At 41.0% G+C, this 21605-nt stretch overlaps 1 protein-coding gene across 4 annotated transcripts in view; it reads left to right on the forward strand.

Annotated features, from left to right (window-relative positions):
* The first annotated feature begins 3122 nt into the window (after positions 1–3122).
* Positions 3123–21605, forward strand: part of KLHL2 (kelch like family member 2) — a 112734-nt gene continuing 94251 nt past the window's right edge. For all 4 annotated transcript variants that reach the window (XR_010587064.1, XR_012435200.1, XM_005556238.4 and 1 more), the window contains exons 1-2: positions 3123–3353; positions 15679–15804. Coding sequence is in view for 1 of the 4 variants with exons in the window: in XM_005556238.4 (XP_005556295.1) it covers positions 3328–3353; positions 15679–15804 (152 nt within the window). In the remaining 3 variants the exon portion in view is untranslated. The remainder of the gene's footprint in view (positions 3354–15678; positions 15805–21605) is intronic.

The following is a 21605-nucleotide window of genomic DNA, read 5'->3' on the forward strand; positions in this document are numbered from 1 at the left end:
GAAGTATTAAAAAGTTTCTTCCCCACTGTAGTGTTGGATTTGGGCTCAGCCTGTCAAGCATTTTTGTTTACTTTCTCTTGTGAGCGGAGAGACAGGTTAAGGGTGGAGGCTGTAACTGGCTGAGGACCAGTTTTGGTGTGACATTTAACTCCAAGTAAGGCTGAATTGTATGTGGGTAATGTACTCTTTCCCAGTCTACGTGTGAAGCCTACAAATGGGGGTGGTTGTGAAAAAGGAAAGGTTTGGGTTGACATTTCGCATGCTAGATGAGTTGAACCCCTTAAGCAAAAAATGATGATAGACAAAACTAACCCAGAGGAGGATGTGAGAGGGGCTATGGTTTGAAGTGATGTGCCTAGCTGTCAGATGGACACATCTTAATTTTTTAGTATTTATTTGTACACATAACACTATTTTGGGTGGGAAGATACAAAAGCAATAGAAAAAGTCCACCTCCCACCCCCCGCCTCAAAAGAGTTCCTGAAATGGCTGATGAGTCAGCCCTACTCACCGAGCTTGCATGCAGAAGGAAGTCAGGCCAAAGGTTTGGTAAAACCTAAGTTAGTATCTCTTGGCTCTAGGACTTAACCCAGTTCCTAGCAGAGTCAGGTATAACTGATGGCCACAGAAATGTACAGAAATAATAACAGCAACCAACATTTATTGAGTGCTTCCATTATACATTTATGTCCTATGTACTTTACATCAATTATTCCATTTAATTCTGAAAACAACGTTGTAAAGTAGGAAGTTTTATTATGGCTCTGAACAGAACCATCATACAGAAAAGTCTTCATGCTAAAGTGTACTAAGGTGGTTGTTGTTGTTTTTTTCTGGAACCCTTCACTAGGCTGCCAAGACACCTGCCTTGGATCTCCTTCTATTTCCCCGGTTGTTCCTTTACTATCTCCTTTGCTGAGTACTCCTCCTCGTCTTTTTTAATGTTGGAGTGCCCCAGGGCTTACTTCTTGGTCTACTTCTTTTCTTTAGCTACATAATCTAGTTGATCTCAATATCATCTGTACACTAATAACTTCCAAATTTGTATCTACCCCAGATACATATATCTAATTGTCTACACCTATCTTCACATGGATGTTTAACAGACATCTCAAGCTTACCATATCTAAATCAGAGTTTACAAATACAATGTCCACCCCGCCCTCCAATACTTGTTCTTTCTCAATCTCCCTAATCCCAGTAAAGGGCAACTCCATTCTCCCCAGAGCTCAGAACAAAATCCTTAGGATCATCTTTCTTTTTTATACGTGAATCTACCAGCAATCCTGAGTACTTTACCTTCTAAACAGATTCAGAACCTGACCACTTCTCTCAGTCACTGGGACTCTAATCCAAGCCATCCCTACTTTTCATCCCAGCCAGGTTAATCTCCTTGCTTGCTCTCTTGCCTCACTATGCATGTTACCCATACAGCAGTCATCTTAAAAAAAAACAAAACAAAACAAAACAACAACAACAAACACACACACACACACAAACTTCGTATTATGAACTTCTGTTTATTTATGAATTTTGAGACGGAGTCTCGCTCTGTTGCCGAGGCTGGAGTGCAGTGGCGCGATCTTGGCTCACTGCAACCTCCGCCTCCTGGGTTCAAGTGATTCTCCTGCCTCAGCCTCCCGAGTAGCTGGAATTACAGGCGTCCACCACCATGCCCGGCTAATTTTTTGTATTTTTAGTAGAGACGGGGTTTCTCCATGTTGGTCAGGCTGATCTCGAACTCCCGACCTCAGGTGATCCGCCCGCCTCGGCCTCTCAAAGTGCTGGGATTACAGGCGTGAGCCACCGCGCCCGGCCTCTGTCTGTCTTTTTGTGGGATATTTTCAAACAAATCCCAGAAAAGTCATCCTTTTAATGATCAGATCAAGCTACTGACCACTTTCTAATTGCTTCTCATCTCAGTAAAAGCCAAGTCCTTCATCATGGCCTACAAGGCCTGGGTAATCTGTGATTACTCCACGCCACACCCATTCCCTCCGCTGTCCTCCTGACCTCACTCTGCTTCATTAGAGGGTCTCCCACCCTCGCGACCCCAGCAAGCATCATCTGGAGAGCTTGTTAAAGCGCACGCTGCTGGGCCCCACCCCCAGAGTTTCTGGTTCAGTAGGTCTAAAGTGGAACTGGAAAATTCGCATCTCTAACAAGTTCGCAGGTGCTATTGCTTCCAGCGGGCATACTTGGAGAACCACCAGCTGCATTGTTCTCCTTTCCCTTCCTCAACAAAGCAGGCAGGATCTTGCTTAGCAGTCTCCACGCTGCTCTTCCCTCTGCCCTGGGCATTCTTTGCATTACTCAAAGTCCCTGTTATTCCATCTCTGTTTAACTCATGCCTTTTGGGAGGCCTTCCCTGATCACTCCTTATAAAATCTCTTTACCTCTCCTCATCCTCATTTATGTTCTTCATGGTAAGCATCACTTTGTTTCTGTCATCCCGTCTAGATGGACAGCTCCACAAGCACAGAGACTTGCTGTGTTTTGCTGTCACGTCCCCAGCACTAAAACCTTGCCTAGCAGATGCTCACTTCACTTGTCCAAGGAATGGACAGCACACTGAGGAGGGACAGCTTCTTGCTTGGGACACTGGACAGGCAAATCATTTCTTCTTGACTCAGTTCCACCATTTGTAAGGGCACTGGTTGGTTATGCCTACCCTTCAGGCTCAAATGAAAAGAATAACGTGTACACGCCCGCGAAGCAGAGCAGTAAGTGGATACCGGGCATTATCCGAACGCCGCGCGTTCGGCCGCCCTTTTTCTGCACGGAGAACCCCCTCCACTCCCATTTTCCAGCGCCCCCGTCCCGGAGATCCACAGACCCGCTGTGGGCGGCCGCCGCCCGCGTCCCGGCCTGCGGGCCAGGGTCTGGGCACGCCCGCCCCGCTCCCGGCTGGCGCCCGCCCGCCTCCAGAAGCAGCAGAAACAGCAGCAGCAGCAGGAGGAAGGGGAGGCGCCGAGGGAGGGGTCCTCGGCAGCCGCGGGAGGCCGCATCGCAGTCCCGTCACAGCGTCGGCGCCGGCCGGGGCCAAACCCGGAAGTGGCTGAGCCCGCGCGCCCGCCGGTCCCGTCGCCGCCGCCCAGCACTCGGGCGAGCGCGGGAGCCGCGCAGTAGACGGAGCGCGCCTGGCCGAGCCGGCCATGGCCGCGGGGGCCGCCGCCGCAGGTGGTGGCGCGCGGTGAGGAGAGCGCGGCGCCCCCTCCGGGGCGGATGGAACGCGGCTCGGCGGGCGGGCAGTGCCGGCGTCCGCGGCTGGAATGGTGCTGGCGGCGGCGGTCGGTGCCTGCGTTCTGAAGCCCGAGAGGAGCCACAATGGAGACGCCGCCGCTGCCTCCCGCGTGAGTGAGCGGGCGGGCGGGCTGCGCCGCTGCGGATAAGCGCGCCGCTGCGGCGCGTGTCGCTGGCCGCGGGCGCAGCTCTGGGGACGGCCGCCTGGAGCCGCCGGGGCCGGCGGGAGGTGGGAGATGCGGGGCGTGACGAGGCGCTGTGCCCGCAGTCCGGAGCGGACGCGGACGGAAACTCAGCCTGGCCAGGCGGTGACTTAAAACGCTGCCCAGGATTTCTGGGGAAGGGTCTTCCCCATCTCGGGCGAATAGAAGATTCGGGGTGGGGCTGTGCATGGGTGACCCTGCCGATCCTGTGTGTACCTTCCTGAAATGCATGGGCACCTGGTGCCCAGCTTGCCTACCCCTTTATAAGAGATCAAGCTAGGATGCACTGAGTCCGTTGAAAAAAGGAAACTGTAAAGTACCAGTCGCCCGCTGTCTAAATGAATTGATTCTAGGTTGCTTGATTCCCCGAATTTCTAACAAAATTAATATCCGAGGAGCTTTTGCATCACTCTAAATGAGCGGCGGTCGTTCAGGGCATGTGACCTCTTTTACCTGGCACTGCAGAACGTTTTATCCAGAAATCAGAGCATCTTCTGTTTCCTTCGTACCTCGGGCTAATTAGTAGCGTATCGACCTGCCAGGCACAGGTGTCTTTTTTCTTTGGTACCCAAGTACATTCAAGATCACTGGCAACAGAATTACTTTCTAGAAATAATAGCTGAAACATTATGTAGAAGACATTATTGCATTATTCAGAAAAAGGTTTTTTTTAAAAAAAAAATTCTAGTTTTTAGTTTTAAAAACATCTTGGTAAAAGTGAACTGTAAATACCCAGGAGTTTCGAAAATTTCAATTTTGGTTCCCTCTTCTCTTAGGAGGGAACAAGAGTCCTTTGAATCTGACTTTTCAAATCGCAAACAAACCTCATCCTGAAGAATGGTGTACCTTTTCATGAGAGCTTATTCATGGAGGCTTGTCGTTCTCCGGTTAGATTTGGCAAGCTTCACTCCATACCAATTGTACCGCACCAGCCTCTTGTGGTTATTTGGCAGAATTCCAGCCAAAATAAGGATACTTGGCTTGGGTTGAATAATTTTTTGATGTTCAGCCCTTTAAGGAGAGCTAGTAGGATTCTGAAACGACAGTTTCTAAAAGTGCGTTTCAGAATTTTTAGCTTGAGTGGAACAGGTCGTGGAAATCTAGGGGGTAGATGATAAGACTCTTGAATTGGCCTTCCTGGGCTGACAGAAGCAGGGGCTTAGTCACCTCTCGATAGCTGTGGCTTTGAGGGCTGTGAGATTTGGTCATGTTCTTCAGCAGGCTGGAGGAAGGCACCTGAACTCGTAGGAAATATGATGGTGGATGGTTTACATCAGCAGCATGAACACACGGGGGTCTGCCCAGGCTCAGAAGCACTTAAGGCAGGATATGCTAGCTGTATTTAGACAGCACATGGTATATAATATGTAACATGTAGGTATGTTATCTGTAGTAAACCTGCCTTCTATATAAGTTCCTGCAGTTGCTTTTTACTTTTGGAACAGAGGGAACTAAAGGAAAGAATAAGGGAATCTTAGCATGCAGGTGAAAAGAAGGGGGTGGAAAAGTAGGCTCTGGAGGGAGGGAATAGAGACACAGATGATGTAAATTGAAACAATAAAAAATGAAATTGATGTATGCATTCAAACATTGATAAACTGACTCTAGGGTAGATCAGCTAATCATAATTTTGATGACCAGCACCATTTTTTGGCATTGAGATTCCATCAATAGTGCTGAAACAGTGAGAGGCTGAGATATAGTGGGAAACCTGGAATGCCAGCCGGGATGAAAGAATTGTTAAAACTTCTTTCAATCATGGGTAGCTAAAGTTGGTGAGACTTTTTCTTTGTTTCTATCTATTTAATTATAAATACAAGTAGGTTTTTATTTTCATTTGGTTCTATCCAGCATTAAACCTAATTCAAGAACTCATTATGGTGTTATTTGCCATTCTTTGGATCAGAAATAGTTTTTTTCCTTGCCACCCCTTGGCCTGTTTGCCTCCACTCCCATTAACATCCTTCCACCATGGATCCCGTGTGCTGGATTTGAGACTTGCAGGCAGTGTCTTTAGGAAGGAACTTGACCCGGCCTCACTGCCAGAGCTGGGCTAGGACAGAGGCCAGTGGAAACTATTAGGAAGACTCAGCTTTTCATAAAGTTAGATTTTTAGCCTGAGCTTTAAGGCAAAGAAAGATGTTTGACCTGGACTTAAAGTGCCTTGGATGGTGTGATTGGAAGCATGGCCCCAGATTCTCTTTGTGTAAGTGTCTGTTTATTAATGCGTTCAATCTGCAAATGTTTGAATGCCTGTCTCTGCCTGGCACTGTGCATGGTGCTTTTGCTTGTGTTTCTCTTAACATCCAGTTTTACGTTGTTCTCAGATCGCACCTTGTTCTCCATTGTTCCGTTGGCACATTGTCTTGGAGGGATGTCAGGCATCTGTACCCACCATTCCTGTTTCCTTCAGGATGGACTCCTTGAAATTAGCTTTTGATCTCTTGTACTTTTTCTCCTTCCTTGCCTCCAACTTCTCATCCTTTAAATTCTCATATAATTAAAAATTGTTGGACTATATATTTCTGCTTATTGTTTTTTGCATACTTGAGTATATGTGGCGTTTAGATTCTGTTTCATTTTGGGGTCTGGGTGATATTGAGATTGTGTTACATTTGCTTCTGATCAAACCTGAAAAGTGTGTAACTAAAAAATTAAATGTAGATTAGTAAAGGAATTTCAGGTAGTAAATTGAGAGATGCACTTTAGATGTAGATTAGTAAAAGAATTTCAGATGGTAAACTGAGATGTGCAAAAGGAAATGTAAATTGACCAGCCCTGACCTTAGGAATGTATTTTACAGTCTGGCTTTTATAGTTATTTGCGTAAAGGATTTTCATAATAAGTTGAAGGAAGACTGTGAGGTATAGGCCTGAGTGCATCCCTCTGATCTTCTCTTACTGATCAGTTTTCTTGGCATTTGTTATTTTACTGGCTCTGTTTTCACAAGTCGGCTTACTCTCTATAAGCCTTGATGTTTTTGCTTTTCCTTCACAAAACTAAGCAAACATCCCTCAGATAGAACTATATCTTTTTTCAGTCGATGGTTCCACATTACTAGAGACTTGTCATCAGAGGTGTTCACGCATAGGCAGATAAACAACTTGTTGACCATATTCTAAGGCATATAGGCAGCAGAAGATTGGTTGGATTAGAGCAGACGTTCTCACATTTTTGAATTTCACTGACCTGTAAAATTTAAAAAAGAAAAAAACAATGAAGTCTAACAATTCCTAAGTTTTTTGTTTTGCTAAGTAAAAGAATTATTTATAAAACAATGATCAACTATCACCATCTTTTTATGAAAGAAAAAAACATTTTAATATCCTTCCTCAAATATAAGGAAGGATATAATCTGACTAAAGGATTGTCTTTAAATTTAAAACATTTAGCCTTATGAAAACTTATTACCTTGTCCTCATTTTGACATGGATCAGTAAAAAGTTCATTGAAGCCTGACATTTGCAGTCCACTGGACCAGATGACCTTTAATGTTCTTTCTAAGATTCAGTTGCTATGAATTTGGAACCTTGCTATGGGTTACCCAGTATTCATTTGTTTATTATAGTGCATTGGAGTGTATTCTTATTTTTGTTTAATTAAATGTACATTGGGCATCTATCATTTCATAGGTGAATCTCCCCAGTGATAGGCAAAGATGTTTAAAATATTTAGGAGTAATAATGGCCCACAAACAAGGTAATGGTGAAAGAAGACATGTGGATCAATGTGTGTTGAAGGAAGTGTTACATATAGGGACAACTTTGAGGTGCATTTGGGAACTTAAGAAGTGAATTCTGGAAATAGGTAGCATTTATGTGGTAGTTTAAAAAATTTCTGATGCTGGAAAATCACTCCACCTACTCCCCACAGAATGCCCCAAACCTTTTTTCTGATGTACATGGTAGGCATTCAGTAAATATTAGTAAATGTGCTTTTCCAAAGGTGACTGTAAGTTTATTCATCTATGGCTGTTACGAATTTACATTAGTAGTGCTTATGAAGACCATTGAACATCTTTCTTAAGATCAGGCAGAAAGTTTTTTCAAGGTGATCCAGAGGAGGAAATTCACTTTAAGTTGCATTTCTGTAGTGTTCTACCAAATCCAAATGCATTTACTCTTTATGATGAGGCAGTCTGAGTTTTTAATTTACATTTATTGAGTGCCTCCTATGGCCAGATTTTGGGGATATCTCAGAAAACAAAGTTCCTTTTCCTATGATTGAAACTAATAGCAAACAAATATGTAATATTGTTAGTAGTAAGTACAGTAAATACAAATGAAGCAGGATAAAAGGTAGAGAATAATAAGAATAATAGTTCAGATAGGGTCAGGGTGTCTTTGGCGAGGTGATATTTTAGCACAATCCAGAGGGGGAAGAGCATTCCAGGTAGAGAGAATAGCAAGCGCAAACGCATTCCTGAATTCTTCCCCTGAGATAATTGCTGCAGTGAGGGGGTCAGTATACTTTTTGTGTGTTATGCACTGTACTTTCTTACATTTCGGACTGTTGGCATTTGCCAAAATATTCCTTTGACCAGTTCCATTCTCTGATTTTACCTTGAAAAACAAGCCCCTGCTTTTTATGATAGCTCTTTTTCTTGTTTTCCTTCTCTGGTTTTTAGGTTGCTAAATGTGATTTGCGTACTTTATTACTTAATCTCACTTACTTTTGTCAACAACCTTATAGTGGTAGGTGTCTTATGTATCAGCTGAAGAAGTAGAGTTTAAGTTACTTTCTCAAGCTTATCAAGTATTAGAAAAACGGGGATTCTAATCTCTCTGTTGAATCACTTTTTTCTGTCTTGCATGGCTTCTCTTCTATCACTGTTTGTGGGCAGTATTTCCTCATAGAAGTAGTCCTTGGCCAGTTCTTTTCAATCGACTGTTAATCTCTGAGTTCTAGCTCCATCTATATCTTAAGTCTGGGCTCTAGGTCTGTGCTTTGGTGCGGAATTTTGAACTTCTCACATCTCTACTCTTAGCTCATACCTCTAAACCCAGCATATCCAAAACTGATGTTCGGTCAGAAACTGACTTCATTTTATAACATTTTCACTTATTTAATGGGGTAACCATTCTTCTGGTCCCTGATAACCAAAACATTGGAATAGTCTTTGATTTCTCTCTCTTTCTTTATCCTCCATATCTTATTAGTCCCCAGGAACTGTAGTCTTGATTTCAAGTGTCCATTCTGGTTGCTACTATTCTGATGAATGGATTTCATCACTTGATACCTGAAGTTTTTCACTGGTCTCCTATTGAGCTGTATGTATTCTGTCCTCATCCTTCAGTCCCCATACTGTTTTGACCCTCCAACATCTTAGAGCCATGTGAAGCGACTTGACTTATCAACACCAGAGACTCAGGCAATCATAGCCCTCCATCATTTTATCTTATCCTATATATGCAAGATCATCATGTGCTTTCAAAACTCTCCCTTGTCCACAAGCCAGGATCCTCCAGCCTTTTCCTATGCTTCTCTTCTTCCCTCCGCTGTTATAATAACTTGAAGTTCCTCCTTGGCCCCATTGGAGCCCCATCTCTTTCACAAAGTCTTTGCTCTTTACTCCAACTCATTCCAGCTCATCGTTGCATTCCTATAGTGTTTGTCGCTGCACCTGTGTACTGACTTGTGCCATTCTTTGGTGGTTTCCCATGTACCTTCCGATTTAGATGGTAAATGGAGGAAGATCTCAATTCAACCTTCCTAATGTTTCTTACCCTTCTTAGTACAAGGCATGCAGTGGGCATCTAGGCAGCACTTAAACAAATACTTAATTTATTAGCTTTGGTCATTATGAATATTGCTATTAACTTTGAATTGAATGTTGTAATTAAAAATGAAGGCCAATAAGATCCATAAAAATATATCTGCATATTCAGCTTAGCTCCTGAGCTCAACTCAACAGTTTTCTTCTAAACTTTGCTTACATTCATATAGTGCCTATACAGCTCCCTGAGATAAGTAGGTGAGGTATTATTATCTTTGACTTTCTTTTTTTTTTTTGAGACGGAGTCTGGCTCTGTCGCCCAGGCTGGAGTGCAGTGGCTGGATCTCAGCATTCTTCAAACTCCGCCTCCCGGGTTTACACCATTCTCCTGCCTCAGCCTCCTGAGTAGCTGGGACTACAAGCGCCCGCCACATCTCTATTTTTTAGTAGAGACGGGGTTTCACCGTGTTAGCCAGGATGGTCTGGATCTACTGACCTCGTGATCCGCCTGTCTCGGCCTCCCAAAGTGCTGGGATTACAGGCTTGAGCCACAGCGCCCGGCCGACTTTCATATTACATTTCACATCAGACATATTTGTGAAATAAATTTTATAAGTAGTCTGAAGCCCACAGAGGCTAAGTGACTAATCCAGGGTCTCTTGGTTAGTATTTGGCATAGACAGAACCACAATTTAGGGCTTCTTTCTGATTCTGGTCCTCATCTAGTACCTTTTCATTCAAGTGCTAGAAAATGTATCCCAGTCAACTGAATTGCCGAGTCATATTGCCGCCCCCTGCCAACCAAGTGATGGCAATACTAGGAAGGGGGCAAAAGAAAAGTCAGAAATATAAGTGATAAAAGAAATGGACATGTTTGAAATGGATCATCGACCCCCTTTTCCCTATTGTAGCCCCTCACAGATATCCCACTCTGACAATGCTTTGTTAGTTGTTTATAAAATATTCCTTAGGAGATTGATCTTGCATAAGACATGATTTTACCCTGGTCCTTTTCCTGGTAATAGTCACTGTCAGGGACAAAAAGTGCCTGATTGTGTTCTGTTTGTCATGTAGGTGGGAGGGAAAGAGGGAGAGAAAGCTGAGTAGAACTGAAGCAGAGCTTTTTACAGCTCTATTGTTCTACTATCAGAGAGCAATTATACTCCAACTTCCATCAGCCTCTCCACCTCAGACGTCCCAACCTCCTCCTCCTGCCAAAGCTTCCCTACACACTTAACATACAGCCGCACAAGGGAGAAAACGGATGCTCTTTAATACCTCCCTCTGCCCTTCAGTGAGTTCAGGGCTCTGCTTTTTAACTGCTAATATATTTTAGTAAATTTGGCAATTCAAGCTTTTCTAGATGTTTCCTTTTCAGCTCTGGAAAATCAGAAAAATAATTTTTAACTATATATATTTAAAGTATTCAGTGGCATTATGATATTGTCTGAAAGGCATCCTATGACTTGATGCAAGATCAGATTTTTTTTTTTTCCCTCAGAGAAGTGAGTAATAAAAAGAAAAAAGAAATCAAAGTTTTTATCTCACAAGATACCTCATATTCACTTCTAAGGGTCTACATACTGAAGACCTAATCCAAGTTCTTACATGTCTATAAGGCAAATGTTAACATTTTTAAAAAGCTGTATTTGTTTGGCAGTATGTTTGTAGATTAGTCTGCTGTTTCCATACCTAATAAAAGTTTAAATTCCAGACATATGAAGAAAATTTGCAGTGTGTCTCTTTGCCTTAGCTAACTGCAAAAATTGAAATCACAACCCTACCGTAGACCCAAATGTGTTTCCAGTTGAGAAAGTCCTCTACCTTCACAGCCTCGTAATATAGTGGCTATTTGTTTGAAGGATGTGAGAGTATTTTGTTGAGAAACTGTAGAATGACATGACAAATTTTAGTTAAAATATTAGTTATGGTTGACTCTCTACTTCTGATATCCCGGATTTGTGTATGAGAGCAATGCTAGTAAGATGCCTGCTTCTGAATGCAAGTTTAGTTGGGAAGACAGCAGAGAAATAGAAGAAATATTATAAAGTAATGGAGAAATGTCAAAACAGTATGGTATGGATGTTGACTTTGAAAACAACAGCTGCTGACGTGAACTTGGCAGAAATTTGTGAGTAATTGCAAGTAGGAGAGTCTTGCAGCTTTTGAGGTGAACAGGCAGAGGGGGAGAACACTGATGGTGACCACCCAAGGGCCAAGTATTTATGTCCTAAATGTCAAAATGTCTCAGATATCCTGTTAAACTTCGCAGCTGCATTATTCACATGAATAGTTGCATTTTTTTTTCTAAAAATGCAACATATTTTCTAAAGCATTTGTTTTTAATCTGGGATGATTCTGAGGTGGGAGGTAAGTTGGTGGCAGGACATATTACATGACTTGTGTTGTTATGATTATTTTTAAAAATCACGCATTGCTGGCTTTACCCTATACCCCTGGAGATGCCATCATGTACGTATAGCTAATTCTAAAAAGGACTTGTGTGACTTTTCATGTGAGAAGGGGTGGTTATTTGTGGCTTGAAAAAATTGCTTGGGTAATTCTGATCTTTCTCTTTCACTTTGCTAAAAACCATTGTTCCAAAGCCAGTAATACATATCTAAAGAAGTTTTACTTCATTTATGTGGTGTTCTCAGAATTGTTACAGTAGGTTTAAACCTTTGCCTGGTTTGGAAATCTTGACTATTTGAGGGAGACAGCCCTGTTAGAGTCTTTATTTTCTTCCTCTCTGAGAATTCAGTTATCATCAATAGTGTATTCTTAGGCAGAGTCAGAAAGTCATCTCATCTGAGAAGCCACCCGTGTCCACAGCTGGGAATTTGCAGAAGTCAGTCACTGAAGGAAGGCTTTAGGATATCTATGAAAAAACTTAGCAAGCAGTACACTGGGATCCAAACCCTGGGAAACCTCAACTATTTTAGAGTATGTGTTGATAACAATAGGCTATTGGATAATTGCCAGACTACTTGAGGAGTCTCAGAGTTGGGGAAAGAGTTAAAGGTGAAAGGAACTTGGAAAAATATCTTCAGGTATTTTAAGGAAGACGGTTCTCAGAATGAGCAGCTTTTCTGGAAAAGGCTAGCACTTTGCTTCAGAAGGGAAGCAGGGCAAAGGTGTAATTCTTCATTTAATGTGGTACAACCTAAAGGGTAAACCTTTCCCTCTCACTTAAGTGGTTGTTCCTAGTATATATATATTTCTCACGTCTGTAGTTTTAGACATTATGCTTCATTTTCTGTTCTGCTTCTGAATGAGAAGCCATCTAACATAAAGCCACACAGGGAATGGAAATTTATGGAAAGGGCATTAGTTTTGAAAATGGACGTTTGCAGAAAGGGGTGATGTATTTGTAAGTGACTCTCCGTACAGAGAACACTTAACAGAATTCAGTGTTTTTTCTTACTTATTCCTTTAAGCCTTTGAATAAAGTCTTTTTTGCAGAGTTTGTATAGTACATCAGAAAAATGAGGAGCTGAAAATAGGTTTAAGAGAGCACCAATATGGGCATTGATTGTTGTATGGCAGCTGTCTTAAAGTGAATTCTCCAATGCAGGGAATTTTAATTCCTAAGTTGTTAAGCACGTATAAACACTCGTGACTCTTAAATAATGACATTCTTTCTGGGGCAGAGTTGCTTTTGCTTCTGCTTTCAAACACTGAAAATTCTTTTATGATAGTTTTGCTAATTCTCAGTATATAACATACTCCCTTTGTTGCACCTTCTAAATTATTAAACTAGAAGTAGATATAGAGTGAATATTGCCTTGCTATCGTATATGGACATTCAGTGTTACATGGTTAGAAAGTTTACATGGGTTGCATATATCTATGCAGTTTCCCCTTTCCCTGGTTTCCTATAATTTCCTTTATAGGTAGACTGAGAATATCTGTGTTATACTATAAAGTGTTTCCCCAGTCCTCTCCCTCCAGACGTGAATGTTCTGCCATCTTTTTGGGTTCTAGACTTACCAGTGCTTTTCCTTTCTTAGACTGGGTGTAACTAATTCCCTACACACACACCTTTAAGAGGCCGTAGGGAGTAGAGCGGAACCTCCTTATTCTCCCACTTCAGCTGTGGGCTTTCCCTGTGGAGGTAGAGCCTTGCGTTAATTCATTTGTTAGGCCTCTTAAAAAGTGTCAAGTGGTGAGGAAGTAGAACTGACGGGCACCTGTAGTAGGCAAGCTCTCAGAGAGGCAGGTGCTTCAATTAGTGCTGATCCTGGGGCCTGGGGTTTGGTTAATTTTAGAGATTATCTTAATGTTGAGTACTTGTTTCATGGCTTAATGTACCATCCATGTAACCAGTGATTCCCACATTTCTGCCTCCAGCTAAACTTTTTTCTCCAACTCTAGACTCTAATATTTATCTGATGATTTGATGCCTTCACTTGGATGTCTGATATTTTAAAACCAGTTTGTATAAAAACAGCTCTTGATCTTCTTATCTCAAACAGTTTCTACCTGCAGCCTTTCCCAACTTAATGAACAGAAACTCAGTCCTTTCTCTTGTTCAGGCCAAAAGACCTGGAGTCATTCTGACTTTCTTCGACATGTCATAGGGTTGTTTAAACAGATCTTGTTGGTTGTATCTTCAAAATATCCAGAACTCAGCCAGTTTTCATCACTTCCACTGCTACTATCCTCCCTAAGCCACTGTCATCTCTTACTGAATTACTGTAATATCCTGCTAAATAGTTGCCCCCTTTTAATCTTTGACCTTTGTTAACTGTTCTCAACCAGCAGCCAAAGTGGTCTTTGGAAAACATAAGTCGGATTGTGTCACTCTTTTGCAGTGTCTCCTCATTTCACTCAAAGGGAAAGGCCTTAGGATATCCTAAAAGGCCCTTTCTGCACTCCCCTCTCCTGCTCAGCCCCAGCCTTTTGCTCAAGCTGCATGGGTCACAGTTCCTGGAACATACCAGGTACATACTGGCTTTTGCTGTAGTTACTACTTCCATCTGGACGTTTCCACCCCCCTAGTCTTTTGTTCAAATCTCAGTTCTCAACTAGGCCTTCCCTGAGCACCCTGTTTACTGCAGATTACACCCCTCCACCATCCCCACATTTCTCACTCTCTTCACCCTGCCCTGCTTTTTCTATTTCCTTAACACCATTTGCTAACATGCCAGTTGCTTCCCTGACTTGTGTTGTCTTCCGCTTCCCCCCACCAGACTCCAAGCTCTATGAGGACAGGGATCTTTGTTTTATTCACTGATGTATTCCAAGTGCCTTAAGAATAGTGATTGGTACATGGTTGGCACTAAAAAAAAATTGCTGAATGAATTAATGAACAATAATGTTTAAAAATGAATCATCCTTTTAGAAATGGGTCAGGAAAGGAAGAGAAGTGCAGCAATTAATAATGATGTTTGCTTGTTCCTTGATATATATACAAGTATGATATTTTTAGACTTCATTTTTAAGCCTGATTAAAAAATTGGTGCCCTGATTTTTTATGTAATAGCTTTATTGAGGTATAATTTACATACCATAAATCCACCCATTATAATTGTGCAATCTAATGATTTTTAATAAATTTATAAAGTTTTATAACCATCACTTCAAAAAGTTCTCTTGTGTTCATTAATTTGCAGTTAATTCTCTGCCCCCTTCCTCATTGGACCCTGATTTTTTGGGTTAATTTTTGGGTCCTAAGTCTTGAAAGAATAATTCATGTAGCAATGCTAGTATAGCCTTGTGTGCTTAAAAAATGTAAATTTAAATATTCACTGTTCAGGGTAGGAAATGGTATTGAAATATTAGTGAAAAGAATAAGATGGAGAATCAGACTGGCCATACTTTTACCCAGCCTTACCATTTACCATGTTACTCAAACTATTCTCTTCATCTGTTAAATGGGGATAATAATAGTAATTTGCTCAGAGAGTTGTTGTGAGGATTAACTAAATAATGAAAGTAAACTACTCAGCACAGTGGCTGCCATATGGTAAATACTCAATAACTATTAGCTAACATGATTAATCTTGATTAATCTCTTGTTAGTATAGGTCCAAAATATATGGGGTAAATATATCCTGGCAGGTAGAGAGCAAAATTTAAATCAGATTCTAAGTTTCTGAAGTTTGTGTAAAATATGATCCTGCTCTGTCTTGGTTTGTTAATAACATAGAAGTTTTTTTTTTTACAAACTGTAGAAGTTTGTAAAAGCAAGTTAATTTCCAATGGAGAAGATCATTTCTCAACAGTTTTATTTGGAGATATCTGCTAAGCCACTTTTACTGAATATTCTGTGTTGATCTTTGACAGAACTTTGACACCAGGGAAATAATTACCCACTTTTTAACTGAAACCATAATGTCTATCAGAAACTGTTCTCGATTGTCTTAACCTTACATTGGGATATTCTGTCCATGAGACTTCCTCTAAATAAGTAGGGAAAGAGACATTCATTGTATCTCTTGTAGTTTGATAAGCTGAACTAAATGATCTTTAATAAGACCTTTTTCTGTTTTTGTTCTTTTCTTTTATGTACAGATGCACAAAGCAGGGTCATCAGAAACCTCTCGATTCAAAAGATGATAATACCGAAAAACACTGCCCAGTGACAGTGAATCCTTGGCATATGAAGAAAGCTTTCAAAGTCATGAACGAATTAAGAAGGTATCATTATACTAATGTACATGCAACCATTGGTTTCGTCCCTTTATTTTTCAGTTGTTTGTAGTGAGTATATAATCAACCTTCTATTGTTGCTTTGTCTGGTACATGGAACATTAAAAGCTTTTTCTGCAAGTTTTTTTAAAGGAAGAGAGCAAATAATTTATCAGAAGTGTGGATGGTGTGGGGCTTCTCTATTGTGTGGTAACCGCTTAACCATCCTGCTAGTCTGATGCAATTGTTTGGAGGTGAAAAATACACGGGGGATTTCTAAATGCAAAAAAAAAGAAATGCAAATATTTTATTAATACTTTTAAATATATTCCATGTAGAAATGATAATATACTAGATATTTTGAGTTAAAAAGAATATAGTAGGCCAGGTATGATGACTCATGCCTATAATCCCAGCACTTTGAGAGGCCGAGGCAGGAGGATCACTTGAGGCCAGGAGTTTGAGACCAGCCTGGTCAACATAGTGAGACCCTGCCCCTATTTTCTTTTTTAAAAGTTAAAAATAAGAGAGTATATTATTGAAATTAATTTATCTTGTTTCTGTTTACCTTTTTAATGTGATTACTATAAAATTGTGACTTGCATTATATTTATATTGGACAGTGCTGGTCTAGGGCTTCTTTTTTTTTGTCTTTTTTTTTTTGTGGAGAATGGGGTCTCGCTATATTACCCAGGCAGGTCTCGAACTCCTGGGCTCAAGCTGTCCTCCCGCCTCTGCCTCCCTGAGAGCTGGGATTACAGGCGTGAGCCACCGCGCCCGGCCTGGTCTAGGGCTTCTAACTTACCGTGGCAAAGAATATGGAAATAAACTTTTAGACAGAGAAAAATGTAACCATTTTTTTTGTGGGAGTGGTGGTAGTTTTAGGGGACAGTGATCTGCCTGTTGCTGAGGTACTAAGGATCTCAAGTGTACTAAGGATCACTGCAACTTTTAAGTAGTATTAAAAGTTGATTGAAAAATGAGTAACTTTTTTTTTTTTTAATTAAAAGGCTAATGTATGTGTTAAGAGTCTTGGGTTTTATTAGCACTTTATGAAAGATCTGCTTTTTCCCACCATTCCCTTTGTGAAAGTATTCTGCATATATCTATCTGAAATGCTGAAAGCCTAAGAAGGGATTAAATCGTCCCTTAATCTTTCTATGCCTCCTAAAAACTCTCCCTTTTAGGCCCATCATTTGTTTGTTTCTTCTTCAATTAGTGATTCAATAAATATTTATCTGCTAGGTACTGTAGGTACAATGGTGAGCAAGAACAAATATGGTTGCCACCCTCGTGGGCCCATAGGTGACTGCACGAAGCAGGCATTCATCAAAGAAATCACAAAAATAATTTACTGTAATGACAGTATGTGCTGCAAAGGAGGGCTGCTGGTGCCAGAAAGGTGGATAACTGGTCAGGACAGGCTTTCTTGAGACGACAGGAATAATTATGCTGATATCTAGAAGGAAAAGAAGATAAGGAGATAAAGTCAGGATGGGAGTGAGGAGAGAGAGAACAGTGTTCCAGGCATGGGGAATGCTGTGCCACATCTTAGGGTAGGAAGGAGCCGACCTCATTGGAGGAACTGATAGTGTTGCTGCAGTGCACATGGTGGCGGAATCACACAGGAGAGGCAGCTGAGTTGGTAGGAGGGGCCATTGGACTGAGGTCCTGAAATTTTGGTCTTAATCAAGAGTTGCCTTGAGAGGAAGCCCGTAGAGAGTGTTAAGCAGGAATGTGACCTGATGAGATTTATATTTTGAACACACTGGCTGCTGGGTGGAGAATGGATTCGAGAGAGATAAGAGAAAGTTAAACTGAATATTGGATCATTTGATTTGTTTTCTAGTACTGCTTTAACATTTTCAAAATGTGGGTTTTCACTTATTCTTTGGGAGAATATATAGCTGGGATAATCCAGCAAGTCTGAGGGTGCTGTTTCGGGTTTTTAATCCTGTTTTGACAGTAGTTATTAGAATGTAAAATGCATTGGTTACTAAGTGGAACTGTAAGAAAAGCAAGAAAAATAGTCTGGTTGTTTTAAGACTGGGATCTTTAATGGCTGTTTTTTCTCTTTGAGAAGTCTAAAAAGATTGACTTTTAATAGACTATTCAAATGTTCTTTTTCCCCACTCCTATGGGTGGGGTGTTAATGTGAGTGGGTCTCTGTTGACCTGGGCATGACTCACTAAACTGCGGGGAAGGTAACACCAAGTGCTCCTTCCCTTGGGGTCAATGACCCGAGTTTTGGGACAGACTCTGGCCTCGAGCCAATTGTTTTACTTGTTTGAGCCTGACTATAAAATGAGAGGAATGGACAGGATGGTGTCTAAGGTTCCGTGCTGCTCTGACATTCTCAGCTTAGAGATGTTTTTCCTGCTTACCTGCAAGCCCTGTGGTATCCTTGCCTGGCCCTAGGATTATTTATAAGCTCCAGTCTTCCTTCATCTGTTTGCCCCTTTTTGGATGTAAACCGTATAACTGTCAGATAGTACCTTCTTGTTCTTCATGTGGCACCCTTTCAGCAGCTAGTATGTCACTGGGCTGGTAGTCAATGCTGATTTTCAGAACAAAGAATGACCTTTGAATAGCTAGAGTGTTGGCTGCCAGGTCTATAACCTGGATTGTTTCAATGAAAGCGCCAACCAACAGTATTTTTAAAAATGGACTGTTGTTGGGGTTCATCAGACCTTTTTAAAAATGTCATTCCCTTCCATTCTTAAATCTTATAGCCATTTTGAGTAATTCTTTAAAAAAAAATCTCTGAAGAGGCCTATTCCTTGTACAGCTGAAAATCATTAATTATTTCCTGTCCTTGTGTCAACTTCCTGTTGCCCGGAAAGGGTAGCTGAGAGTGGTTTCCTGACTTCTGGGAAGGGAGAACTTCCTTGTTCTCACCACTCTGCCCTTGGGCTCTAACCTCAAAGTGGTAGAGCAACGGCTGTATGCCGAAGAATGTTAATGTGAACCTTCAGCTGATGGAAGCAAAATTTTAGGAGTAAAAGTCACTTTCAATTATGGCTGATGTAAAGTGTGGTTGTGGGAATGGGGGTAGGAAGACAGGAGTTCTGTAAGGTTTAAGTTACAGAATTAAAATTGTTTGATAGAAAAAGTATGTGACATTTTATTGTTTTCTTAAACTAATTGTTTTTAGACAGGAGGCTCAGAGACCTAGCTTTATATCCCAGCCTAGTAAGAGCTTGAATATCTTGAAATTATTTGGTTTAAAAACCCTGCAGTCACATGTAAACAGTGTATTCAACGAGTATTGGTGAGCACCTAATCAGCTAATATGCCTGAAATGCTATGTGGGATCCAAAAACAGTATCAGACTTAGCCCATGCCCTTTGAGTGTCTAGAGAGCTGCTGGACAGAGGAGGATGAGGCAGTGAAAAAGTGTGCAAATCGTGGGTGCCCAGAAGGATTCTTACGAGGAAAATTCACATAGCCCACAGAGGTGGGCTTCAGTTGGGCCTTGTTGGGAGTGCAGCAGGATTCACTGAGGGGATGCAGTGGGAAGGTCTTTCCTGGTATAATTAATTGCACAAGCCAGGGAGGGAATAAACATCATCTGTTGGATAAAGTGAATCAAGGGTTCATCCTGGGGAGTCTGTGCAGAAAAGGTTAGGAAGCAAGAGAAGGGCAGAATTGTGGCAGGCTTAACTAGTATGATGAATTTGGACTTAATCCTCTGGGCAGTGGGATTCAGTGAAGGCTTCTGAGAAACGGAGTGTTGTGCTAAGATTAATGATGTTGGAGTTGTGAAAGGATGGCTTTTAGGTCAGCAGTGCATCTCTGGTGGGAAATTCAGCTCTTAACTCTAAGTTTCCCAAGTGTGGATGGGGGAAATTTTTCAAAACACCAATGTTTTCAAAACCCAATAGATCTTCACAGAGTGCTTATAATGTGCAACACACTGTATTAGGTCTCTAGAGGGGACAGAGAAGCAGACTGTACCCCAGGTAAGTTTTTTTCTTTTTCTTTTTTTCAAGACAATCTCACTTGGCCACCCAGGATGGAATGCAGTGGCGCGATCTCAGCTCACTGCAACCTCTGACTCCTGGGTTCAGGTGATTGTCCCACCTCAGCCTCCTGAGTAGCTGGGATTACAGGTGTGTGCCACCACACCCAGCTAATTTTTTTTTATTTTTAGTAGAGACAGGATTTTGCCATGTTGGCCAGGCTGGCCCAGATAAGTTTTATTGACAAAATTAGATGGCTAGCTTTTGGAGATGACCAAAGAGCAACTGTCTTTGGTGGCATTTTGTCTTTACAATTAAAAAAAGAAAAAGAAAAAGAAAAACTACTGTTTTTTAGGCTATAGGATAAGACTGTACTTGAGCTTTAACAATTTCAATGAGTATTAGTGATGGGGGCACAACCTATTAGCTTTCTTTACAAGGAATATAAGTTTGATCCTTAATATTTAGGAGTTGAAAGTGTTCGGTAAGGATGAATCATATGAAGCAATTCAAATGTTCACCTTTATATCCTGCATAACCCATAAATATTGAGTTGTTCATTCATAACAGCAGTTCTTAACATTCCAGAAGATATTTAAGCAAAATAGCCTGATGTGCCTTCTTAAAGGAGTGGTTATTGTGTTTTTCCTCCAGGATTTTAGGCATCATGGGACCTATATTACTAACTAGGATTAGATTATCTGTTGTGCATCCATAAAAAATTTGATTTGTGGCTGTTGAGTTTTGGCGAAATTGTTATTGTGGCTCTTGTATGAATTCATACTTTGTTACTTAGATGGCAAGTGAATTAAACAGTGAACTTAAGTGAGCCTCCCTTTTTCTTCAGGAATACCTAAGATATTTTGGTACAGATATACAATGTATAATAATCACATTTGAGTACAATTGTGGGTACAAATGGGGTGTCCATGACCTCAAGCATTTATCATTGGTGTTATAAACAATCCAGTTATACTCTTTTAGTTATTTTTAAATGTATCATTAAATTATTATTGACTACATTCACCCTGTTGTGAGGCGTATTTTACTTTTACGAAGATAGACACTGTGCATTTTAAAAGCAGTGACAGATTTTTCTCAGTCTTAGGAATTCATTCATTTTATATCAGAAACCCCAAGGATTCCTTAGTATGCTCGGGCATGTTTCATGCCTTTTCAAAGCAGGTTTTTTTTTGTTTTTTTTTTTTCCTGAGAAGGACCAATTTTCATGATATAATTTTATTTAGGAGATGGAGTGCCTTTCTTTATTCTGTGCTATTTGAGTTTTACATTAAGCCTATCTAACTCCTTTCTTTTCACTTTAGATTTGAGCTTAGAAGCCACTTCATTCTGAAGCTTTCCCGTAAGGTTGGGCCTAGCCTCTCCTGTGTGTTTCCAAATATCCCACACCTGTCCCATCTTAATAGTCATGGGTTCATTTTATAATCACTTATTTCCTACTCTGTCTCCCTCACCTGACTGTAAACTTCATACTGTCATGGCTGTTAATCTTGTTTATTTTGGTAAGCTCACACAGTCCTTGATGAATGAATGAATAAATGCAAATTTTGCTAAATAACAACTTTATTTATTCCATTATTTTGAAGGCCTTCTTTTCCTACAGTTTATTCCCTCATTAGATTTTCAGTAATAGGAACATAAACTTAGAAATTCACCATGGAAGACTTTGCATATGGGCTGCTAAAAGAAGTTTTTCTTATTTTTAGTGCCAGACTTTTCATTCGTAGCTCTCTCACTCAAAAGTCATTCAGCTTCTTGTAAGCATGCAAATTTGGAAAGAGGTAAGGGCCAGACTCAATGTACACACACTGATATACACTCATTGTA

The sequence above is a fragment of the Macaca fascicularis genome, chromosome 5, assembly GCF_037993035.2.
Source record: "Macaca fascicularis isolate 582-1 chromosome 5, T2T-MFA8v1.1".
In the NCBI taxonomy this organism is placed as follows: domain Eukaryota; kingdom Metazoa; phylum Chordata; class Mammalia; order Primates; family Cercopithecidae; genus Macaca; species Macaca fascicularis.